At 44.5% G+C, this 24,687-nt stretch overlaps 1 protein-coding gene across 2 annotated transcripts in view; it reads right to left on the bottom strand.

Moving 5' to 3' along the window:
- Window positions 1–2,810: 2,810 nt before the first annotated feature.
- LOC309550988 (uncharacterized protein) overlaps window positions 2,811–24,687 on the bottom strand; it is a 100,435-nt gene continuing 78,558 nt past the window's right edge. For both annotated transcript variants that reach the window (XM_082251409.1, XM_082251408.1), the window contains exons 10-12: window positions 17,425–17,494; window positions 5,294–5,366; window positions 2,811–3,439 (exon numbers count right to left, since the gene is read on the bottom strand). In XM_082251409.1, coding sequence (XP_082107535.1) covers window positions 3,108–3,439; window positions 5,294–5,366; window positions 17,425–17,494 — 475 coding nt within the window. In that variant the 3' untranslated portion in view covers window positions 2,811–3,107. The remainder of the gene's footprint in view (window positions 3,440–5,293; window positions 5,367–17,424; window positions 17,495–24,687) is intronic.

The raw sequence follows: 24,687 nt of genomic DNA, 5'->3' as shown, positions 1-24,687 counted from the left end.
GAATTAAAACTTACAAGATAGACAAGTAAAACAGGCATGTGACAAAATCACTCGGGGTCCATTCTTGACCCTGTGGCCATCTTCTTCAGCCATCCAGCAGCAAGGGGGGGGGGGTGTTAGAGTTGAGGAGCCCAGCCAGGTAAAGTACTTCTGTTCGAGGCAGCGGTGGAACGCATGCTTTGCCCGTGGACCGCACGGGGCGTAACAACATCAGGGGGCGGTAATGCATTTTGGAGCATGCACAATAGTGCTCCTTCATCAGACCAGATTGTGGCAGGAAGGTACTCTCCCCCCCCCCCCCCCCCGCCCGTGATACCCTTAATGAGGTCATCCAGGGTAACCCCAAACAGGCGATTGCCTTGAAAGGGTAGATTAATAAGAGCTTTCTTGGAGGCTTGGTCTGTGGATCAAATCTTAAGCCACAGCACACACCTAATCACCACCGCTGAAACAGAAAGTTTGGACAGCACAGGACCTGTATCCAAAGCTGCATAACAAAAAAACTACAGCCCATGGACCAACTGGTACGCTAAATCAACATAGGCAGAGGGGAGTTGCTCACCCCCCAGGCCCTGGCACAAAAGCTTGGAGCATTCAGTTAGGGTCTGAGACACCAGGGCTGAGGCAAAGACTGGCTGCAATGCCGAACCAGCCATAGTAAACAACCAGCCATAGTAAACATGCTGCGTGCCACAGCCTCTGCTTTCCGGTCAGCCGGGTCCTTCAAGGACAGGGATTCCTCTACTGGGACCATGGTTGCTTTATTCAACCTGAAAACAGGAGGGACTGGTGACCTAGTCCACTTTTTTTTTTTTTTTTTTTAAAAGGGACTCCTCAAGAGGGTAACATACAGCAAAACATTTGGGGACCACAAAGGGTATTACTGTACTGGGTACTATACCCACACTGCAAACAGTAGGGCACGCACCTAGGGGTCTCTTACACTGGGACCCCTCCAGACTTCTAGGGCAGGACACACACTATCCCAGGGCCCTTACAGAGTAGGGAAAGCGGGGGAGACCCCCAGGGGTCTCTGCTGCATTCTCTGCCCTGGGACCCCCTCCAGACCCTAGGTCCACCCCAAAAAAAAAAAAAAAAAAAGCCAAAAGGGGAGAGGGAGGACTGTACTTACCCTTCCATGGCGCGGGTAACGCTCCAGACAGAACCCTCCCCAACTGAAGTAGAGGAGCTGTCGGCCAAGGGACTGCTGTGACTCAGACCCAAGCCCGGTCGTATGTGACCATGCGGAACACTTAGCCTCATGGACATAGGTTGGCCTGCAAGTTATGTCACGGCCAACCTTGCGCATTGCTGCGTTCTGCAAGCACTCGCTGGCTGGGCTGGGGGGACCACTGGATTATCCAGCCCGGCAGTTGATTGTAGATCTTCCAAGAGAAAAAACAAAAAAGATGTAAGGAAGGAGAAAAAAAAATTGCTAGGACCAGAGATCCCAGCCGGGAGCCTAGGTCCTTACTCCTGACTAGACAGATTAAAACAGATTACCTAGAGCAGAGAGGGAGGTTATTTACCAAGCTGAGGATGGCCCATTGGGCGTAGCAAGGTGTTTTTTGTTCTGCCTAGTCCTTACTCCTGGAGGAGGCAATATAACCTAGTAGTTATGATTTATGGAGCACTGTGTCGATGAACAAAAGAGTAAAGGACATCCTTCACTCTGAAGGCATGTAACATCTGTCATACATCTCTCTCTCCTTTTGAAGCCTGACCATTTCTTTTGCCTAATGTTTTACTTTAAGACAAACTTTTGTATCATACGAGCTGAGAAGTCTCCAATTTCTACTATGAAAGGGATTTTGAACAAGGTATCCCCAGAGGGTGGTCAGGGAGGTGGTAAATAGCCCGAAGGCCTGGGCAGACTGTCTTTCCCTGCACCAGGAATAGATTTGTGAGCTTCAGGGGGCTGCTTGCCCTCGAAGTACCTCTGGACTGAATGCTGGACCTCTCCATCAAGGGATCGAGTCTTAGGATGTAGCTGCTCTAGGACTTGTAAACAAAGCCACTGACTGACTCCCTATAACAGCAAAATCAGAGAAACCTGCCTCATGGTCCTCAGCTATGAGAAAATAGATGGTTCTGTAAACTACATCATGGTTCCCAGCTCTGGGAGCTAGACTGTGCTACCTTTGCCAAGAGAAGAGTGTCCTCTGCTAATCGTCCTTAAAGTGTCACTAAACCCACATCATAAAATAACTACAGTGCCTTGAAAAAGTATTCACACCCATCAAAAACTTTCCACATTTTGTCATTTTACAATCAAAAACGTAAAATGTATTTTATTGGGATTTTATGTGATAGACCAACACAAAGTGGCACGTAATTGTGCAGTGGAAGGAAAATGATAATGAAAATATAGCTAATAGTCTATAAGGGCCAGAAGAACATTGGGCCAATATCCTGTAAGTCCCTAAATAGAAAGAACTAAATGCTCAAAAAAGATCAAATCCTAAAATTGTTCAGCACAGGGCATTGCCCACACCTTTACCTAGGTCTGTTTTGCCTTTGGTAAGAAGAACACCTTTGGCTCATTTGGGACTGAAATTTCATCCTGCAAACTATCTTGGATTCAATATACTTATTTTTACCAATGAGTGCCCATTGATTTTCTCCATCTCCAGGCCCATGAATCCCAACCCCACCTGTACTGCTGAAATCCCAAAACTCTCTCTAATGAATCTTATGCACATGCAAATTTATATCACACATTTTTCCATCATAGTCACAGTTCATTTATTTATGTGAAAAACGCTTCACATTTTTTCTACACTGAAATCACACACCAACTGATACACCAATGTATTTTGTATCCATTTATTATATAACAGCATGTAATTTCTAAATAATTGTTTAAAATCCATACAGTTTGATCTTTGGCACTCTCACGCACTCCATTCTTTCCTTCTATATATTCTACCTTTCAGCCAACTGACACACATTTACTAGTATTTATTTAAAGTATGTTATGGTTTGTAACATGAGTGGAAGTAGTCTGCTGGACATTCACATAACTACTAGCAGATACAATTACAAATTGAACAGAAGAACTATAATAGATGCAACTGATCTTATGCAGGCACTCAAGTGAAGAGTTGCTAAGACTCATACTCTCTTTTAGTAGAATGATTTGCAGAGGTGTCTGACCACAGTCCATGGCGATGACTTTTGGAACCCTGCCTTTCATTTTGCTTAATCTTTGCATCTAGAAAAGGAGGACATGAAGGTCTTTGGGGATTCGGGGTGTTCATGATGTAGCTGCTTAATGTGCTCAGTGCTGTTGATATTTCAGAAAGTTTCTGTAAAGACTGTTGCTCCACCGTTAGGACCTTCTTTGTCAGACGAGTGTGATCCCGATGCATTTGTTTTAGCATCTGGTCCATCTTGTAACAAGATGATCGGCAGGATCTGATGGACTTGTCTACTGACCCTTTCAAAAGAAAAAAAAAAAAGAGATGAATAGTAGTAGTAGAAAGAGTCTTACCTTTACTGCTACAGTAGTCTAACCTCATTTTTCTACTGTAATCAAAATGTAATACTTTTATTAGTGTCTAATTTTTTTAGTGCAACAAAACCTAAATAAAGTTCTGCATTCCCTACATAAATCAAAACCACAACATAAATTGATAAAAATCAAAAAGGCAGCACACTAATTATAAAGTACACCAAGAATCACTACATCTCTCTGCAAATAACTCCACTATACATGTGTATTCACACCAATTCTAAGTGTGCAGAGCCACCACTGCTTGGATTGAAGCTCCCCACAATTAAATGATTGACCAATACAGGCATATCTTACTCATATTCTCTCATTCACAGCTTTAATAAAAGTAGGTATAACCAGTTCTGCCACACACAAACACTAGATTACTAAGTAATAACTATTAAGTATTGGGCCGCCTGCCTTTACACACATATGAACTTTAATGGCATCCCAGTCTTAGTCCGTAGGGTTCAATATGGAATTGGCCCACCCTTTACAGCTATAACAGCTTAAACTCTTATGGGAAGGCTGTCCACAAGCTTTGTCTATGGGAATGTCTGAAAATTCTTCCAAAAGCGCATTTGTGAGGACAGGCACTGATGTGGGCAAGAAGGCCTGGCTCACAGTTTCCACTCTTATTCATACCAAAGATGTTCTATTGGGTTGAGGTCTGGATCTTTGCAGGCCAATCAAGTTCTTCCACCCCAAACTCGATAATCCATGTCTTTTTGGACCTTGCCTTGTACACTGGTGTGCAGTCATGTTGGAACAGGAAGGGGCCGTCCCCAAACTGCTCCCACAAAGATGGGAGAATGAAATTGTCTTGGTATGCTGACACCTTAAGAGTTCCCTTCACTGGAACTAAGAGGCCAAGCCCAACACCTGAAAAACAACCCCACACTTTAACCCCCCTCCACCAAATGAGTCGGACCAGTGCACAAAGCAAGGTCCATAAAGACATGGATGAGCAAGATTGAAATGGAGGAACATGACTGGCCTGCACAGAGTCCTGATCTAAACCCGACAGAACACCTTTGGGATAAATGGGAGCGGAGACTGCGAGCCAGGCCTTCTCATCCACATAAGTGCCTGACCTCACAAATGTACTTCTGAAAGAATGGTCAAATATTCCCATAGACACACACAGACCTAAACCATGTGGACAGCCTTCTCAGAAGAGTTGAAGCAAAGGGTGGGCCAACTCAATATATTGAACCCTACAGACTAAGACTGAGATGCCATTAAATTCATGTGTGTGTAAAGGCAGCCGTTCCAATACTTTTGGTAATATAGTGTACATTGTGGATATTGTTGGAAAGAATGATACCCCGGGAAAAAAGAAAAAAAGCTCCTTATAGCACAGAAACATTATTAAAAGGTTTAGGATTCAAAATAACAACTTCGTCAGAGGTCTTGAGACAAAATGAGTCAGATAGAGCTGAATATACAGGGACATATGCCAGAGACCCTGTGATTGCAGCTGTTAGGAGACTGGATGGAACATGAGATAACTAGATCAGAATGTGATAGTTTTATGCACCGAGTAACATTGCTGTGGTGCACTTTCACTGCAGAACAAATAGTACTGTCACCCTGTTGGGAGGACACTACTAGGGACCAAGGAAAACAAAAACTGCCGTGTTAATGCCAGTGACAGACAGCATCATATACATGTATATGTATGTATGTATGTAGCTTATTGCCCATAGTTCAAATTTAAGGGCTGACTGCAGAATTAGCAAACATAATATACATGCTAAAATGATAGAGAACACCAAGAATAGAACAGAAAGATACCCGAGTCCATATGACAGCTCTTTTGTTCATCTTCATTCTCTGAGCCACTGTATACAATTCTGCGCTTTATTGTCTAGAATTTTTTTAATGACAAAAGACATATATAGGTTGTATTAAATATTTGCATAAGTATCTGTTATGTTTTTAATTTTTTTTTTATTTTTACAAACCATTCTACTCAACAATGTTAATTGTAGCTCATCTTATCCTTTACCCCAGCATTTTGTAGCTCATTCTATAGGTGAGGTGCACTACAAATTAGCACTGGCAAGCAGAATAGTTTGTGTATTAAAAAATAATATATCTGACAAATATTGTCAATCCCCAACATACTGTACATTAGAGATTGTTAACATTCTGACGTCATTAAATGTGACACTTCATATCAGAAATGGTGCACTAGAGACCAAAGGAATAAAACCAAAACTTTCACTTTAGCAGCAGCTGAAAAAAAAAAAAAAAAAATTGCAATCCAACAGAGAAAAACCTTAAAAGTAGTTAAAAATTAAACTTTACGTCTGCTGCTCCTATCCTATTTATATACACTATTTTGTCAAAAGTATTGAGACGCCTGACTTTACACACACATGAACTTTAACCACTTAAGCCCCAGAAGATTTTACCCCCTTCCTGACCAGGGCCTACTTTGCGATTCGGCACTGCATGACTTTAACGGACAATTGCGCGGTCGTGCGACGCTGTACCTAAACAAATTTGATGTCCTTTTTACCCACAAACAGAGCTTTCTTTTGGTGGTATTTGATCACCTGTGCGATTTTTTGATCATGCGCTATAAACAAAAAAATAGAGTAAATTTTGCAAAAATAACAATATTTTTCACATTTTTTTATATGAAATTCCCAAAAAAATGTAAAAAACCAAAATTTTTTAACATTTTAGGCCAATTTTTTTTTTACCATGCGTTTGGAGAAAAAAAAAAAAAAAAAAAAAAAAAAAAAAAAAAAAAAAAAAAAAAATCGCAAAAAGCGTATTTTGATTGGTTTGCCCAAAAGTTATTGCGTTTACTAACAAAGGGAAAGATTTTTGTCATTTTTTTTTTTAACGCGTAATGGCGGCGATCTGCGATTTTTTTTGCGGGACTGCGACATTGCGGCGGACAGATCGAACCCTTGACTGACATTTTTGACACTTTTGGGGTTACCAGTGACATTACTACAGTAATCAGTGCTATACATATGCACTGTTACTGTAAAAAAGACACTGGCAGTGAAGGGGTTAACTTTTTTTTCAGAGGGAGGGGTTAAGTGTGTCCCTAGGGGCGTGTTTCTAACTTTGATTGGCTGTGGCTTGATGTGTAAGAACAGTGATCAACGGTTCTACATAGTACAACCGTATGATCACCATTCTTACACAGGGGAGAATGACAGGCGGCTTTGTTTACATTAGCCGCCTGCCTTTCTACCGGTGTAACGGACGATCGCGAGTGACCGGCGGACATCGGGTCCGCCGGGCACACGCGCGCGAGAGTCCGTGACCGCGCGGGAGCGCGCCTCCGGCGGCGCGTGCTCGCTCCCTAGAGCCTCATAGGCTAGCGACGTAGCCCTACGTCGCTTTGCCTGTGAGGGGCTGACCGCCGCCGTAAATAGTCGGCAAGCGATTAATTGCATCCCAATCTTAGTCCATAGGCTTCAATATTGACTTGGCCCACCCATTGCAGCTACAACAGCTTCAACTCTTCTAGAAAAGCTGTCCACAAGGTTTAGCAGTGTGTCTATGGGAACGTTTGACCATTCTTCCAGAAGCGCATTTGTGAGGTCAGGCACAGATGTTGGAGAAGGCCTGGCTCGCAGTCTCCGCTCTAATTCATCCCAAAGGTGTTCTATCGGGTTCTATTGAGGCCAGTCAAGTTCCTCCACCAACCACCCAACCGCTCATCCATGTCTTTATGGACCTTGCTTTCTGCACTGGTCCAAATCATTTGGTGTAGGGGGAAATATGGCATGGGATTGTGTTTCTGGGGTTGGGCTTGGCCCCCTAGTTTCAGTAAAGGGAACTCTTAAGGTGAAAGCATACCAAGACCATTTGGGACAAGTTCATACTCCAAACTATGTGGGGATGGCCCCTTCCTGTTTCAACATGACTGCGAACCAGTGCACAAAGCAAGGTCCATAAAAGACAATGAATGAGCGAGTTTGGGGTGGAGGAACTTGACTGGCCTGCACAAAATCCTGACCTCAACCCAATAGAACACCTTTAGGATGAATTAGAGCGAAGACTGCGAGCCAAGCCTTCTCATCCAATATCAGTGTCTGACCTCACAAATGCGCTTCTGGAAGAATGGTCAAAAACATTCCCATAGGCACACTCCTAAACCTTGTGGACAGCCTTCCCAGAAGTGTTGAAGCGGTTAAAACTGCAAAGGGTGGGCCACGGACTAAGACTGAGATGCCAAAGTTCACGTGCGTGTAAAGGAAGGCACCCTAATACTTTTGACAATATAGTGTATGTTATAATCCTCTAAAAAAGGAGCTCACTTTAGAAAATTGGTATTTCAGAACAGTTTCCTTTATATTTTGGATTAGAAAATGAGAGCGAAGTGATGGACCTTAAAAAAAGTTAAGAGTAAAAATAGCTGTCATATTTAATGATATCAGTTATAAGATCAACGTTAACTATTAATGTCTCCCACTCCCTAGTTCATAAAATATCCTTCTAAAAGATCTTAAACACCTTAAAAGAATAGAATCCTGGATCTGAAATAGTGTTCTACTCAACAAGACGATTAATCTCGAGACATCTCTATGAATTCTCTTATATACACCCTTACTCTCCAAATTATAAAAATCAGCCTTCCATGTGACTCCAATGAACCTCTTCCCGGGGGAACTTGTATTCTTTCTGGAAAATTTCCCCCACTCTAACGATGGGTAAAAGAAGTTCCCAAAAATGAAATTTATATAGTGCAATACTGTAGAGAACCTTTAATCCACTAAATACGCACATGCTCAGTGCCAACCGTCAGTTTTTTTATTGGTAGGCAGTAAAAAATGGGCACTTTTCTCCTGCCAGTAAATGCCAGTGACATGAAAGTTACCTGTAAAATATATGGCTGTCACACTGGGCTTGGAACTAAGCAGACCCATTTCGGAGCTGGCTGAGACCATCTGACTGCCTGCTACAGTGTGTTCAGGTGCCTGCCGGAAGAGGGGGCTGAACATGTTGTACAATGTCATAGTGCAAGGGAGCTGGAACTGTCACGGAAGTGGGACTGTCGGTGCTGGAGTGGACTGAAGGGAACACCTTGTGTGGAGAGAGACTGTTACTGAGTCAGGAGGGGACATGTCAAGTTGATGGGGTGTCATCTATGCTGCTGCACACTGCTGTCAGTGTCACTAAGTCAATTTTCATGTGCGTGCCTGCCCATTCTAATTTCTTGCCCTCCCAAGTCTCGTCCATGAGTTTCTTACTTACTATATCGAAAACAAAAGAAATGTTTTTTGCCTTAATATCTACCTAAAATCACATTGCTAATTGCATATTGTATTTGTTTGTAGCCTAAATCCTGAAATTTGCACTTAAAACTGTAATTTTGTAACTTTTGTAAATGTCAGTAAAAACTTGGTTGTGCCAGTAAATTTTGGGTGTCGTGTCAGTAAATTTCAATCTGGTAGGTTGGCAACACTGCAGCGGTGGATTTATTACTGGGTCTAAAGGAACACACATTTATAAACACATTTTTGTGAGTAGTTTTAATTATATTTTGTGGATAAAAGATTGTCTATGGTATTACTACATATATGTGTGTGTATATATTTTTTTTCCCCATTTTTGGGAGCTTCTATTACCTGTTGTCTTTTTCGATTTATTAATGCAAGCACATTATAAGAAAGTCTTGTCAAGTGGAGCACTACTAAAAGATCCAGGATTAGTGAAGACGGTGTGGATTCTATGCTTTTAAGGTGTTAAAGATCTTTGGAAAGATATTTTATGGACTGGGTTGTGAAAGACAAAAGTTAGCGCTGATCCTATAACTGCTCACAGTTAGGGTGCCAGCGCCAGGAAGCCAAAGGCTAGTAAAAAACTAGCCCGGGTGAGGGTGGCACTGGATCCCTGGAAAGGTGAATGTTCTTTTATTAAAAGTTAACAGCTATATAATTTATTTTTAACAGAGTGGACCGCCTCATTAAAGTACACTATATTACCAAAAGTCGTCTGCTCTTACACACGCATGAACATTAATGGTATCCCAGTCTTAGTCCGTAGGGCAGTGTTTTTCAACTCCGGTCCTCAGGGCAGACTAACAGGCCAGGTTTGCAAGAAAATTTAAATACCTCACAGGTGATATAATTAGAATACTGCAATCACTGAGCAGCAAATTATACCACCTGTGATGTATTTCAGTTTTCTTGCAAACCTGGCCTGTTAGTGTGCTCTGAGGACCGGAGCTGAGAAACACTGCCGTAGGGTTCAATATTGAGTTGGCTACCCTTTGCAGCGATAACAACTTCAACTCTTATGGGAAGGCTGTCCACAAGGTTTATGAGTGTGTCTTTGGGAATGTTTGACCATTTCTTCCAAAAGCGCAAGTGCACAAAGCAAGGTCCATGTAGCAATATTTCCAGGCATTGGGCCTGATATGGGTCTGCCAAGGTCACCGGTAACACCAACAGCACATTTAAGCTGAATGCCCAAGTGTGAGATTTGAGTCAGAGAACAGGCCGGCATCTTTGGTTTGTTTTGTTTATTTTATATGGGGATGGGAGAAGAAAATGAGTGGGATACTCCTCTGGCTCAACTAGGTACAAATTGGGACAACTTGAGAAAAAAATGCCTTTCAGCGCTGACTTGACGCCGGCTGGATGCCGACCAACGCTTACTGGCGCCTGAAATCACTGACTTGCTGCACTGTATTGAAACTCGACTTTTGACGCTCTGGTTAGCTCAAAAGTCTCTGACACTGCTCCCTCCAGTCCTTCCTGACTGAGGTAGCCTTTTTACACTGCTGCTGCTGCAACTTTCTACACTGCACGCTGTACACTGAATACTTCAGGGCCCACTCACTGGCACCCCCTTTACTCTTCAGGGTCAACACTGGCACCCCCTTTACTTTGCTCCTGCACCGGATAGCTAGCTAGCTCCCGGATCCCTCTGACCTTCTCCGGAGTGGTCCCCTTTCTCTAGGCAGACCCCCAGGGGCAGTTTGCAGTACTCATGACTAAGAATGCTTTCCTGAAACTAGACCCCTCTCAGCTCAGCTGGTCCTCTGCACTGGATCCTCTCTGCAGCTCAGCTCAGCCCTCTGTCCCCTCAGGCAAGCCGCCTGGGACACCCGATTCCTCTTGACAGGAGGAGAGACAGCCGTACTCTCCCTCCTGGGACTCGTCTTCCCGCCAAAGACGCTGCATCATGTGCACCCCTCAAACTTATACCCACTCCCAGGATGCTGTGCGGCAGAATCTGCCTTTCTGGGGTAGATACAAGCCTGGGTGAGCCATTGGCTGGGTTTCCTCCACTGCCCAATGAGAGTCCTCATTGAGCACCATGGGGAGACTCCCCAGTCTAAACAGTCACACCTGGGAACCATGACAGACCAGCTGAAAATTATGGCCCTGCTGATAAGCAGACAAGGCCCACTAAACTTTTACCTAGCACCTACCTTGAAGGGTGCTACATCCACCCCACACCAAACTGAGTCATGTCCCCATTGACTCAGAGGCAGCCGCCTCCTATCAAAAACTTCAGCCAAAAATTCAGGAGTATCCCACAAACCTGGAAAGGGGAAAAAGGGAAAGAACGAATGTACAAATAAAATATTGTGGAAAAATATAGATATAAACTCTCTGCTGTAAAAAGTTTACAAATGGTTTTAGGTGCATGATGATGATGCATCCCCCACCAAACGAACTCGCTTGGTGGGGATTTTCAAGCAAATGCAATTTACACTCCCTTACTGACTCTCTATGATGAGCCCACCTATAGAGAAATGGAAAGAAAAGTTAGTCAACTGCATACATTAAGAAAATACAAGACTAACTGACTATACAGTTGAGCGAGAAGACCCTCCTACTCAGGGCGACCTTCTCACTCACTTCCCTGACTACCTCTGCTGATCAGTGTCTTGACTCGCCAGCTCCACTTCTTCCGGGTACGAAGTCTGTGCCCTAACAATGGCTAATTATGCAGAGTCCTTTCTTTGAAGACACAGCGCCTCCTGGCTGTTTCTCAGAGTACTTCTTGTCAGGAAAACGGCAAACCACTGAAGCTTGGATGGCCTGCAGTCCTGATGAGTCAGGGAAGTAGCAACAGGGGTCTCAGGGCACCACTCACCAAAGTTTCTGGATACACACCTGAACTTGTATTAGTCATCTGTAGCTTCTCCTTGCTTGAACTGTGGAAAGTCTCTCACACTGTATTTGTAATCCACATAGATCCTGGCCCGATGGCCCAAGGGATCTGGCATAGCAAACATTCTCCTTAAAACCCTGGCTCGATGGCCCAAGGGGTTTTCAAATGAACTTAAAATATTCTCAACAGAAAACTTGTAGAATTCAGCATTACATTTTTCTCTTGCACAGTCCTTTTGGTCAGTTGTGATGGCTAGCCGGCCATGAATGCACAGTTTAAAAGTTTTTGAAAAGAACACTTTTTTCCTTTAAAATCTAGTAGTCGGGATGAGGAAACTGGACATAAGCACCTTGCTCATCTTTTACTCTCACAGACCAAGCCTGGCCTGATCCATCTGGGCGGTGGACTTCCACTCTGTCGATATAGATAGAACGCCCAAAGTTCCATTGAGCCTTCACAGCATTGAATCTTTCCTTTAATTCCGCTTCTGGTGAGTCTCTATACTGCTTAGGAATGAATAAAGAGTCCCATATGACCTCATCACACCAGAAGTCTCTGTACTTTTCAATTAGTAGCATTACCTTGCTTGGAGCATAGGGGTAATCGTACCCATATTCTAGCGCCACCTTTCGCTGCATCCACCTTTGCATACGGGACAGCCGGTAAGAGTCTTCCTGTTGCCTCTCCCAGGTGGAGAAAATGGGGTTTTCACCCGCTGAATCATTCTCATATGCGGCATTCTGATCCCGAGCACGGGCAATATTTCCAGGAGGGGTTAAATCTGGAATCCTTTTAAAACATAAGTTTCACAGCTTTTGAGCTAAATTCCCTCTCTCCATAGCTTCCTTGGCCTCTTTGTCAATTGTCACTGCAACTTCAGGACCTGTGGAGCTGCTCCCAGCTTCTGACCCCAGTCCCATTCTGTCTCATCAACCGACCCCCAATCGTCAATCCTCTCTACTATAGAGCCATATCTGTACTGCAAGGATGGGGATCCTATGGGTACAATTCCTGCTTCCTCCTCACCACTGGTACTAGTGAATGAGACTTGAACAACTGCATGCTTTGTAGGCTGCTGAATAGCGATGGGAGCAGATCCTGCCACTACTGCTGAGGTAGATGCATCTTCCAGCCACCCTCTAGCCGCTTGTGCTGGCATGCATCCCTCTCCCTAGAGAGCTCTGCGACCGAGCCCCCCTTGCAAATACTGAGGGCCCACTGCCTGCTGGCATGGCCTCCAGCTTCATCATTAGGCGCAACATGCCCCTCCCGCCTCCACGGAGGAACTTGGATTCTGTCCCTGTCACCTCCTGAGTGAGTCCTGACTCCCAAGTGACATACAACTTCTTGGGCCGGCCCTCGCTTCTCTCTGCCCGCAGCAGCAGATAACCACATTGCCCACATTGAACCCACGCTTGCACTTTTAACGTTATATTAGCACATTGAGGACATACCGCTCCTAGGTATTCCAGGCCGCCTCCAGTGCACATCGCAAGTCCACCTTCAGGCACCATCCGGATGCATGTGTCCCACACAAGGGATGGATTGGGCTGGTGGATCTGCTCCGGTGTCTGCCTAGCAGAGTCTCTGCCGATGGCGGCAGCAATAGCGGTCACACTCTTCTGCTCTCTCAAAAACGCCATGTTCCTCTCTCCTACACGTGTCTCCCTCGCAGCCACACCCGAAGGAGGGGGTATTAATAGGACTCCCTCGGTCCCTCCTGATTGGCTGGATGTTCCCGCTATCTCCACCCTTTCGTCATGGCGGTAGCTACTCCTGCTAGGCAGGTCTGTGTGAAGCGCGCTTTCCCGTGCGGTACAGTAACTCTTCCCCTGCCATGCTCTCTCACTCTAGCCCACAGGGAAGTTGCTGCAAAGAGGATCATGTCACTTGCCAGACATGCATCCACTCTCCTTATTTGCACCAGGGCCACAACTGCGCCTTCCTCTTCTGAAGCCAGCTGTCCCTCCTTGCTAGGCAAGTGTAATATCCCGCTGTCAGACGCATGGTCGATAGTTCTCTCCCCAGCCATACATGTGCAAAAAAGATCCTCCATACTGTCTCCGAGGTTAGTCCCACTGCCCCTCCCGGCATGGCCGACTGCAATCCTCACAGTATCCATGCACTCACTATACAGAATAAATGTCCCGCTGTCGGATGCATTGTAAACATTAGTCCATATAGCTTGTACACACACCTGGCCCCTGGCACCTTGCTCTCCGTGCCCCCGGCCACCATCTTCTCCACTCCCACTGGGACATCTGATGCCATCTTCTCCGTCCCCACCGGGACCCCTGACGCCATCTGCTCCGTCCCCACTGGGACCTCTCCCTGTTAAGCAGTTGCAGCATTTGTACACTTTCACTCCTTTTCCCTCTGCTTTCCAATATCTGACAGCAGAGTACATGTCATAGTCCATGTGGAAGGTTCCCATCATTTTGCAGACTTTACTTGGACACTTGCGTTGCCATGGGCAACCTTCCATGTGCACTTCTATCTTCATCCCACTCTCCCTGCCTCCCGCAGATCCGGCCTCACACTTGGCTTGACTTTTGAATAACAGTTCTGGGCACAAAAATGGACTTTTCCAACTTTTTCTTCTGCCGTTGCCAGGGGCAACTGGCCCAGTAACCAATTGCAAAATCCCGGACGAGCTCCCAAATGTAGCAATATTTCCAGGCATCGGGCCTGATATGGGTCTGCCATGGTCACCGGTAACACCAAAAGCACATTTAAGCTGAATGCCCAAGTGTGAGATTTGAGTTAGGGCTCTTTGACACGGCCGCTCCGTGTGTCCGCAAATCATCCTATTTTTTTGCGGATGATTTGCGGATATAATGTAAGTCTATGGCATTGCGGATGTCAGCGGAATACCATCCGCTGACATCTGATTTTCCTCCTTTCAGTTCTGTTCCGTTTTTTTGGAACGGAACAGAACCCTATTTTTCCTTCGTTCAAAAAAACGGAAAGGAAGGAAAATCGGATGTCAGCGGTGTCATCCGCTGACATCCGCAATCCCCATAGACTTACATTATGTCCGCATATCATCCGCAAATGGATGGGATGATATGCGGACTTACGGAGCAGATGACACAAATGTCATCCGCTCTGTGAAAAAAAAAAAGTCCCGCAGCGGAGCTTTCACGGAGCGGCCGTGTGAAAGAGCCCTTAGAGAACAGGACGGCATCTTTGGTTTCTTTTGTTTATTTTATATCGGGATGGGATAAGGGAATGAGTGGGATACTCCTCTAGCTCAACTAGGTACAAATTGGGACAACTTGAGAAATAATTCCTTTCAGTGCTGACTTGACGCCGGCTGGATTCCGACCAATGCTTGCTGGCGTTTGAAATCAATGACTTGCTGCACTGTATTGAAACTCGACTTCTGACACTCTGGTTAGCTCAAAAGTACTTGACTGTACTCAAGACTGACTTCTGAAGCTCTGGTTAGCTCAAAAGTCTCTGACACTGCTCCCTCCAGTCCTTCCTGACTGAGGTAGCCTTTTTAACACTGCTGCTGCAACTCTCAACACTATACGCTGTATACTTCCACGGTACACTGAATACTTCAGGGCCCACTCACTGGCACCCCCTTTACTCTTCAGGGTCAACACTGGCACCCCCTTTACTTTGCTCCTGCACCGACTAGCTAGCGTTTAGATCCCTCTGACCTTCTCCGGAGTGGTCCCCTCTCTCTAGGCAGACCCCCAGGGGCAGTTTGCAGTACTGCTTTCCTGAAAATTCGACCCCTCTAAGCTCAGCTGGTCCACCGCACCGGATCCTCTCTGCAGCTCAGCTCAGCCCTCTGTCCCCTCAGGCAAGCCGCCTGGGACACCCGATTTCTCTTGACAGGAGGAGAGACAGCCGTACTCTCCCTGCTGGGACTCTGCTTCCCGCCAAAGACGCTGCGTCATGTGCTCTCCTCAAACCTATACCCACTCCCATAATGCTGTGCGGCAGAATCTGCCTTTTGGGGGGTAGATACAAGCCTGGGTGAGATATTGCCTGGGTTTCCTCCACTGCCCAATGAGGGCCCTCATTGAGCACAGTGGGGAGACTCCCCAGTCTCAATAGTCACACCTGGAAACCATGACAGACCAGCTGAAAATCATGGCCCTGCTGATAAGCAGACAAGGCCTACTAAACTTTTACCTAGCACCTACCTTGTAGGGTGCTACATCCATAAAGACATGGATGAGAGAGCTTGGGGTGGAGGAACTTGACTGGCCTGCACAGAGTCCTGACCTCAATCTGATAGAACACCTTTGGGATGAATTATAGAGTGCAGACCGCAAGCCAGGCCTTCTCGTCCAACATCAGTGCCTGACCTCACAAATGCGCTTCTGGAAGAATGGTCAAACATTCCCATAGATACACTCCTAAAGCTTGTGGCCAGCCTTACCAGAAGAGTTGAAGCTGGTATAGCTGCAAGGGTAAGCCGACTGGGATGCCTTTAAAGTTCATGTGCGTGTAAAGGCAGGTGTCCCAATACTGTTTGGTAATATAGTGTAGGTCAAATGCAGGCCAGGAGGAAACTGAGCATTTTTTTTCTTCCCCTAGAAACAAAACAGTGGTATTCTATGTGTCCATGCACACTATTTTAAGCTAGAAGCCCCTTTTCAAGTTTCGGGCTCTGAGTTATTGGGAGCGATTTGCCAGCAAAAAAAAAAGCTAACAGCTCCTTGAAGCTCCTAAATGCTGTGACCTGTTACTAAGCACTGGTTTCCAGCATTTTTTTTCCTTCGCCCAGCGGCCTTAACCAGTGTAAATCTGGTTGTTAAGGAGCGGGCCGGCAAGCCAACTGCTGTGTCTCCAACAAGGAGTAAATCACTAGCAGTCAGCAGGGTTCCCCACGAACAGCTGACTGTAAACAAAACTTTAGAAAAAAAGTGTGGCCCCCCCACCAATCCATACTAGGCCCTTTCGGATCTGGTACTGATTTTAAGGGAAACTCTATGCCAAACATAAAAAAAGCGAGCATCCCTCCTTAATCATACCAGGCCACATGCCCTTAACATAGGGGGGGGGGCTCACGCTGTTTTGTTCTCAATTTTTTTTAATGTCAGTAATTGTTTAGTTTACATTCAGCTGACTAGTCATCTGTTGTTAAGAAGGTGGCAGTTATTAAGGATTTGGGTGGACACCTGCTCCATAAAAACACTACCATTCTTAAGCACTTTAAAAAATGCTTATAAACACTGCAAAAACGCTAAAAAAATTGTTTTTGACTGGTTTTTGAGTGTCCAATGTGCATGTAGCCTCAGGCTCAGTTCACATTGGTGCGATGCGGGAACCCTACAAATCCACTGCGGGTTTTGCATCGCACCCAACTCGCAAGCAGTTCACACTGCCATATGCGTACTGCTGAGAGTGTCAATAAAAAGTTAATGACACCCCCAGATTAGTTCGCATATCGCAGTGCGAACTGTCAATTTGGACAGAAATCAGGTCGCATAGGTGTGAACACCCATGCGATCCGATTCTGGTGAGGACCAAAAAAAGGGTCCTGCACGACTTTGGTTCGAATGCGATGCGAATTCAGCCATACAATCTGAATTCACATCACACAGACATTGCATGAGATTTGCATAGCAGTGCGAATCACATGCAAGGTCGGACATTGCTATAGTGTGAATCGCCACTAAAAGGTTTAAAATGTTTAAAGCATAAGCACTAGAAAAGACAAAATGTTCATTTAAAATCTTTGAAACCTTTTATATATAATGTGAATGTGTATATAGTTCCATTAATCATACATTTACCAAATATATCTTTATTACCATCATATACAATTTGTATGTATTTCAACAATTCTTAGTACTTACAGAATCTTGTCTTTCTGCATAGCTTTTCAGCCTCTTGTGTGGTCCTGATTTTCTGTGATTAGTCACTGAGCTGTAAAAAGAAAAAAAAAAATAACCAAATCATTCCTAATGATGTTTTAAATTTAGTAAAATATGTTAAACACAAAATAATTGTAGTTGTTTTAATGTAAAGCATTTTAAGTAATTTCATACTGTAATATATCAAGTATGTTTGAAAATTAAACAATGAATCTAGGAAGCGGTTTAAGCATAGCGTTTACAAAGAAACATCGGAAACCCTGTGAGCATAAAGCTCCGCTTCATACAGGCAACTCAATTGCCAAACGGATGTTTTTCAGGTACGCATCAGGGGACTGGCTTCGTTTACTCTGCGGGGCTCCGCTGTTTGGGCTCGTTCATGCAAGCAACTTGTGGTTGCAGCACAGTGGTAAAGGCTTTTCATAGTAAAAAGAGGTGGTGTGGACTGTGGAGTTAACAAAACACATACCCAGCCACCCTCTGAAAAGTGATCCACCATGAATTGCTTTTCAGATGGGGGCAGCAAGGGCTGCCACTACAGTAAATGACACCTATAAGAGCTGGTGCTGCTCTGTGTATCAGGAGCACTGACAGAAACCTGTATATTAAAGTGGGAGGAAGGACCTTCTGGTATAACATGCTGGGGTTCCATTTTCACTTTCACAGATGACCAAAGCTGGTCTTTTTTTAAGTTGCTTCTGTTTCACCAGTCTTTAAATCTTGTTTTTTCAAAATGTGCACATAAACAAATTTTCATCCACTTTGATTTTGTAGTACTATGCTATATTGAAAATCATTGTGCTTCACTACAAAGACAGGGTGAATATTAAAAGGAGAAGAAAATCTGGATATGGAAGATGCAAGGCAACAACGTGAACAAAAAAGAAAAAAAAGGAAGTTAAAGTTAAAAGTTAAAGAGGAGACAGCTAAATTGGTTAGGAAAGGAGACACATTGGGTTTTAGTACTCAAAACATTTTTGAAGTCTGTTGAGGGACACAAGAAGTCATTCACCTTGGGGTAATGCTGCCACCTACATGAGGCTTATACATTGGCAAACAAAAACATTTTGTGTGCCAGGCCAGAATAACCCCTCCCACTACCAACATGCCTCATTTTTGTAGCAAGGCAGTAGAGAAAGCATGATTAAAAACACAGAGGGAAAAAACGAATGTCCCTCAACAGACTCCAAAAAAGGGATTTTAAGGTGAATCGTGAAATCCTAATCCTTCTTATTCATTGAGGGACACAAAAGTCATGCACCTTTGGAATGTCCAAAAGGAGTCCAACTAAGGAGTGGGCAAACAATTGCTAACAGGTCCAATTTGAATAAATAAAAATCTGAGGATTGCCAGCAGCTCAAGACCCAACTGAAAGGCCATACACTTAAAAGATGGCATCAGATAAGGCTGCAACCCACACCTGGTAGCAAAAATGCAACAAAAAAATATCAGGTTGTAACCTTGCATTGGAAAACCAATGTTTAAGACCAAGAAACACTCACTTAGTCAGTGAAGTAAGTCTTGAAAGGAAAGGAGAAAAACAATCCTAAAGACCAAATCCAATGCGTCCCAAAGAGTCAGGAAGCTTACAAGGTCGGCGAGATACATTCACTTGGGTCAAAATGAAGCAAGGAAGCCCACCAGAAAGCAGCATTAGAGGAAGGGAAGTTTAGCTCTGGGCATACAGATCCCATGATGTCACAAGAACATCCACTGTTGCCGGTAGAGGATTTCTGCACCTGGAGATGAATCGGTTGAGCATGCAGTTGAAGCAGGATCTCAGGGGGTCCACAAATGGCACCATGAAGAAGCCTTTCCACCAAATATCTTCACCTGATATGGGTATATTGAACAGCACTAGAATTAACTTCTGCCCAGCTCAGAGTGGAAACTACCTCTTACCAAAGCAACATCTTTTGTTTCTCTTTGATGGTTGAAGCATGGCACCATCATGGCGTTGTCCAACTAGAACCAGATCAAATGACCAGCCAAGGGAATAATCCATCAATGCAGAAAAGACATCTCCTGAAACTACAGGATATTGACTAAGAGACAATAATTCTCCAATGATCAGGGTGCTCACGCCTCCTCCCCAGCCCAATGTCTGATGATAGGATCTTGCAGAAGGTGGGAAGAGAGGACTTTCCATCTCCAGAACCGAAAGACTGATCCAACAGACCAAGGACTGCATGATCCTCAGGGGCAGTCAAACCAGTCTACTCAAACTCTACCAACTTTTCTCAGGACAACAGAATGTAGTTATTAGTGCAGTCTGAGGAAAGACTGGAAAAAAGTGGCTGCCTCAAAAAAAGGGTTACCCACAGACCCATAGCTCTCATGCAAAAACTGAGAGGCAGGCAACTTGAAGAATGAAGGACAAGGATATGAAATCAGAGCTGCCTGAGAGCGATGAGGGGATTGCAGCAATGATTCAACTGAATCGTTGAGACATCTGCACAATCAGAGACATTCTGCAACAAAGCTGCGCAAACGGTTTCCTCCACAGAAGGTCACCCAAATATCCCATGATGGGGTTGAAATTAGAATGCACTAGGACTAACACTGGGGTCTGCACCCTGGTGAACTCAAGGGGTGAGGATCCAAAGTCAGAGTACTGGAAGGGTGAAGACCTGTAGGTACTCATCCTAATTGACCACGAGAAACCAGAAAATCACTATGGGGAAGGAGGTCACTGTGGCAAAGTAAAGTTGAAGGTGAGGAGCCGAAAAGGTTGCTGGGAGTGAAGGCTTAGTTTGTTTGTTTCCCCGGAATATCCCTCTCTACAAGTAAGCACCTGAAAGGCAAATTATCCAGGAGTCCTCAAAGCTTACCAAAGCCCCTCCACTGGAAAGTAAAAAGGCACATCTTTATGTTGATGAAGGGCTTTTTGTAAAGTTTAGCAGGTTTTAAACTCAGACTTTGCGGTTGGCCAGAGAACCAAATTTGGAATACCTATATGTGCATACCCCAGGTGTAAACAAAAAGGTACTTAACAGATCTTTCCCTGAGCATCTTACGCTGAACCAGGCAAATCCCTGTGCCTTCAGTGACAATTTTTTTTTTTCAATTTCTTTTTTATTAATTTTATAGAAAACAATACAAAAAAAATCCAACAGAAACAGCAGAACATTGCATAAAACAGTAACATGGATTTAGTCAATGCAAACATAGTACACATGTAAATGACTGGGCAATGCCAGAGTTATGGAACATACACAGACAAAGATATAGAACCCAGGGGGGAAAACAAAAAGAAAAAGAAAAATGGGGGGGGGGGGGGGGGGATTGGAAGATGGAGCCAATGAAGGGCTCCAGGTTGACTGTAAGTTGGGAATGAGCAAGTCTTGGTCCTGTAATGATTTAACCACTATATATATATATATATATATATATATATATATATATAGGTTCATTTAATTGGGAATCTGTCCATAGTTGCCAATGGGAGTCAAAACTTTTTCTACTTCCTTGCTTAGTTGCTATCGTACATTCATTTTTAGAGTGTATACGGACAAGCTCAACGACTTCCCCAAGATTTGGGGCATTGTGCTCCTTCCACTTCCATGCCAGAATGAGTCTGGCTGCCAAGAGGATATGAGTGACAATGGTTCGTCCACTGCCCTGGACGATGATTAAGCACTATCGTGTGAAATGCCTTTGCTGAATGGTGTGTTGTCCTATGGTCTATTTCGGGTGATTTTATGTGCAATAAACTCCACGATTTTCCTGCATTTGGAAGTGCCGCATCCTCTCTTTTCGCATATTTGTCCATTGCCCTGCCCATGCAAAATATAGTTGTACCCCTGTATCAACATTTCATGCAGCACAAGGACACACACTACATAAATGCAGCAATATAAACTAGCATATCATCTACACATAAAGCCATCGAAGAGGTATGACATTTTGATACAGGATAGACACAACCCCAAAATGCTTAAGTATGACCTGCAAAATGAACTTAGGGTTGCAAATGTAAATTTGTTGCAACATTCCACACTAAGTGAAGCAAAGCAAGACAAAACCCTTCAAAAAATTCCTTAAAACATTGGAGAAACCGAGTTTCTACCCATGTGCAAGGAAGAGGGAACCACTGTGGTACAAGATAGATAACCCCAGCGCTCATAAGTAAAGCACATGGTAAAAGATGTAGTGTTAATGGTTCTAGGATTACACTCATGCTGCAGTGCAAGCCCATGACATTCTCTATTTGTTCTAAATAGATGACACATTCACTACAAGGAAGTCATGTAGATGACACATTCACTACAAGGAAGTCATGAAGAGGTCTGAAACAGTGGTGTAGGATGGATAACGCCGCCAAAAGAGCACAGGAACCACACTAGGTCTCTCGGTCCAAGTGTTAAAATGCTGATTGGCTGCAGAACTCTGCAAAACAAGTGTTACCAAGCTGTAAAAGACATTACCTAATTCGATATTTAACACTGAAGAATGGGATAAACATCAGAATTACATGAGTACAACACCTACCCTGACAAGGGCTTAAAGTGTAACTGGCTGCAACCCCAGACCAAACCAAGTGCTGACATGCAGTATGAGACGTTACATAAATGTATTATACCTTTGCAATAGATCAGTATACATAGAGGATAAATATTGTGGTGAATAGAGTTAAAATATCTACTGCTGACTTTACTGGAGACCCCTGTTGCTGCCCCATTGAAGACAGAAGCTTCTTCTGCTGCCTTAGCTGCAACAGATTTTCCAGAGAAATATCCAACCTTGGAGTACCTCTAGAAGTTACAGGTGGCAGTAAGCAGGGGTGAAATACAGCAGCAGAATGTATAAATAAACCCTGGACCTGAACCTAAGGTCCTGGCCACAGTCTAGGCATAAGGGAGTCCCATGTAAACATAATGTGACTCTACAAACAAAACTGTTAGTACAAAAATGGTTACTGCAAATCAGGCAATCTTAGGCCCAAAAGATAGACTTGTGCTAAGGCTGTATATTCATTCTGAGACAGACCTCTATCACAGAATGTGTATGGCAAAGATAAACCCCACATAACCACTGAGGCATGTATGGTCAAATCCCAAGTGAGTGAAGGCATAGTACACCAGCTGACAAGTCCTTCATCAAAAGCTCTGGAGTTTACACTTCCTCCTTCCCAGCTCTGCACTAGTGGAAATGGATGGCTCTGTAAAACAGGTGGAGATTAAACTTCTGCCAGCTGAGTTAACAGACTGCAGATTACACGGTGTGTAGAAGACAAGCCAACACATCTGTGAGGCAGCCACACCCAGGTAACAAGAAGTCAGCTCCACATGCAAACCCAGTAGAACAAAAATGGTTACTACACATCACATCTAAGATGCAACGTATAACATTAAACATTAAACGGTTTGCCAGCGGAATGGTACCAGACATATGCTGGGGACCTGGCCAAGAGACTACAAGGGTTATTTGACAAGCCTTTGGCGGACGGTGAGCTTCCTGCCTCTATGCGCGAGGCCATAATAGTTGTGTTGCCCAAGCCCAAGGATAAATTGCAGTGCGAATCTTACCGCCCTATCTCCTTGCTTAGTAGCGACATGAAGATTTTAGCGAAACTTTTAGCTGTACGCCTTGTTGAGGTTATAGCTCATCTCATTTAACCAGAACGGGTTCATGCCTGGAGAGTACGTATGATAATATCCGCCGGCTCTATCTGCACTTACATAGGGCGGACACTGAGGCCAGAAGTGGATTGGTGCTCTCACTGGATGTCAGAAAGGCCTTCGACACTGTTCAGTGGGTCTTTCTTTGGCAAGTTATATATAGAATGGGCTTCAGCCTTTCCTTTATTAATTGGGTCCACCTGCTAAACACCAAACCGTTGGCCAGGGTATGCACAAATAGGGATGTCTCTGAGTCATTCAACCTCCAAAGGGGCACTAGGCAAGGCTGCCCTCTCTCGCCACTCCTGTTTTCTTTTGCCATTAAGCCTTTGGCTTTGGCGGTGCGGCAGACGGCGACGGTGGGTGGTAGAACATGTGGGGATAAGGTTGAAAAAATATCGCTGTACACGGATGACGCGTCGATTTACCTGGATGGCTTGGAGCCGTCCTTTGCGGCTTTGATGGGGGTGGGGGAGGAGATTGGGGAGGTATCGGGCCTGCGGGTTGGTTGGGACAAGTCGGTCGCTTTTCCGATTGGCCCTGCCTCAGATTATGGTTAACTGCATAGATCCAGACTACAGGTTTTGTCCAATTTATATATCTAGGTATACACATACATTCTGACCTCTCAACCTATCACTTTCTTAATGTGCAGCCAATAATATCCCACATGGAAGCTAGACTGCGCACCTGGTCCACTCTGCCCTTAAATCTGATCGGTAGGATCAACATCTTTAATATTATATACTTACCCAAATTTCTCTATGTATTTCGAGCTTTACCTGTATTTTTGCCCAAAAGCTTGTTGCAAAATAGACTATTTTAACCTCCTTTCTTTGGCAGGGCAGCCGCCACCGCATTGCTAAATCTTCTCTCCAAGCCTCTAAGTTTAGTGGCGGGCTGGCCTGTCCAAATCTATTTAACTATTTTATGGCATCACAACTTGCATACATATATGACGGTTATTGACGCCATGCACAGGTCGTCCTATAGACGTTGTTCCCGTCTCTCGCCCATCAAGGTGGGATGGTTGGCCTGGCATGCCGGCAATATGTTGTTGATGGAGAGGGTTACGGTTTCTCTGAATGCTCCACTGTGGGATAACCCAAACTTTCCCGAGCTCCTGGGTCACCCCAATTCCCGTTGGTGGTTCAGGTTCGGGGTCACTCATATCTCTCATGTATTTACATCTACCTTTCTTGTATCTTTTGAGGACCTTAAGGCCCGACATGCTGTGACTAATAGGTTCTTTTTCAAATATTTGTTGATACGTCATGCTGTTCGGGCACAATTTGGGGGGTTGACCTTGGAGCTCTCGGAATCCCCTATGGAAAAGGTATTGTCTATCCCTGATATCACGAAATTGGTTACTACCATTTACTCACGATTGCCGGCAGCGGGTGCTGACCCCTTCCAGCTGGCATTGCGGAGGTGGGTTGCACTGCTTCAGAGCTTGTCTGGGGAGGGGTGGGAGGAGACCTAAGAAGTCTGTTTTTCAGGATCTTATTAGTTCTAATAATTGTTTCATTCAATTTAAGTTTATTCATCACCTACACTATACCCCCCTAGCGGCCGCATGCCCTAGATGTGCTAGTTCAGCAGCAGACCTCTTACATATATTCTG

The sequence above is a fragment of the Pelophylax lessonae genome (assembly GCF_965119305.1).
Source record: "Pelophylax lessonae genome assembly, chromosome: 3".
In the NCBI taxonomy this organism is placed as follows: Eukaryota; Metazoa; Chordata; class Amphibia; order Anura; family Ranidae; genus Pelophylax; species Pelophylax lessonae.
The sequence above is the reverse complement of the archived record's forward strand: the minus strand, read 5'-3'. Positions and strand labels throughout refer to the sequence as shown.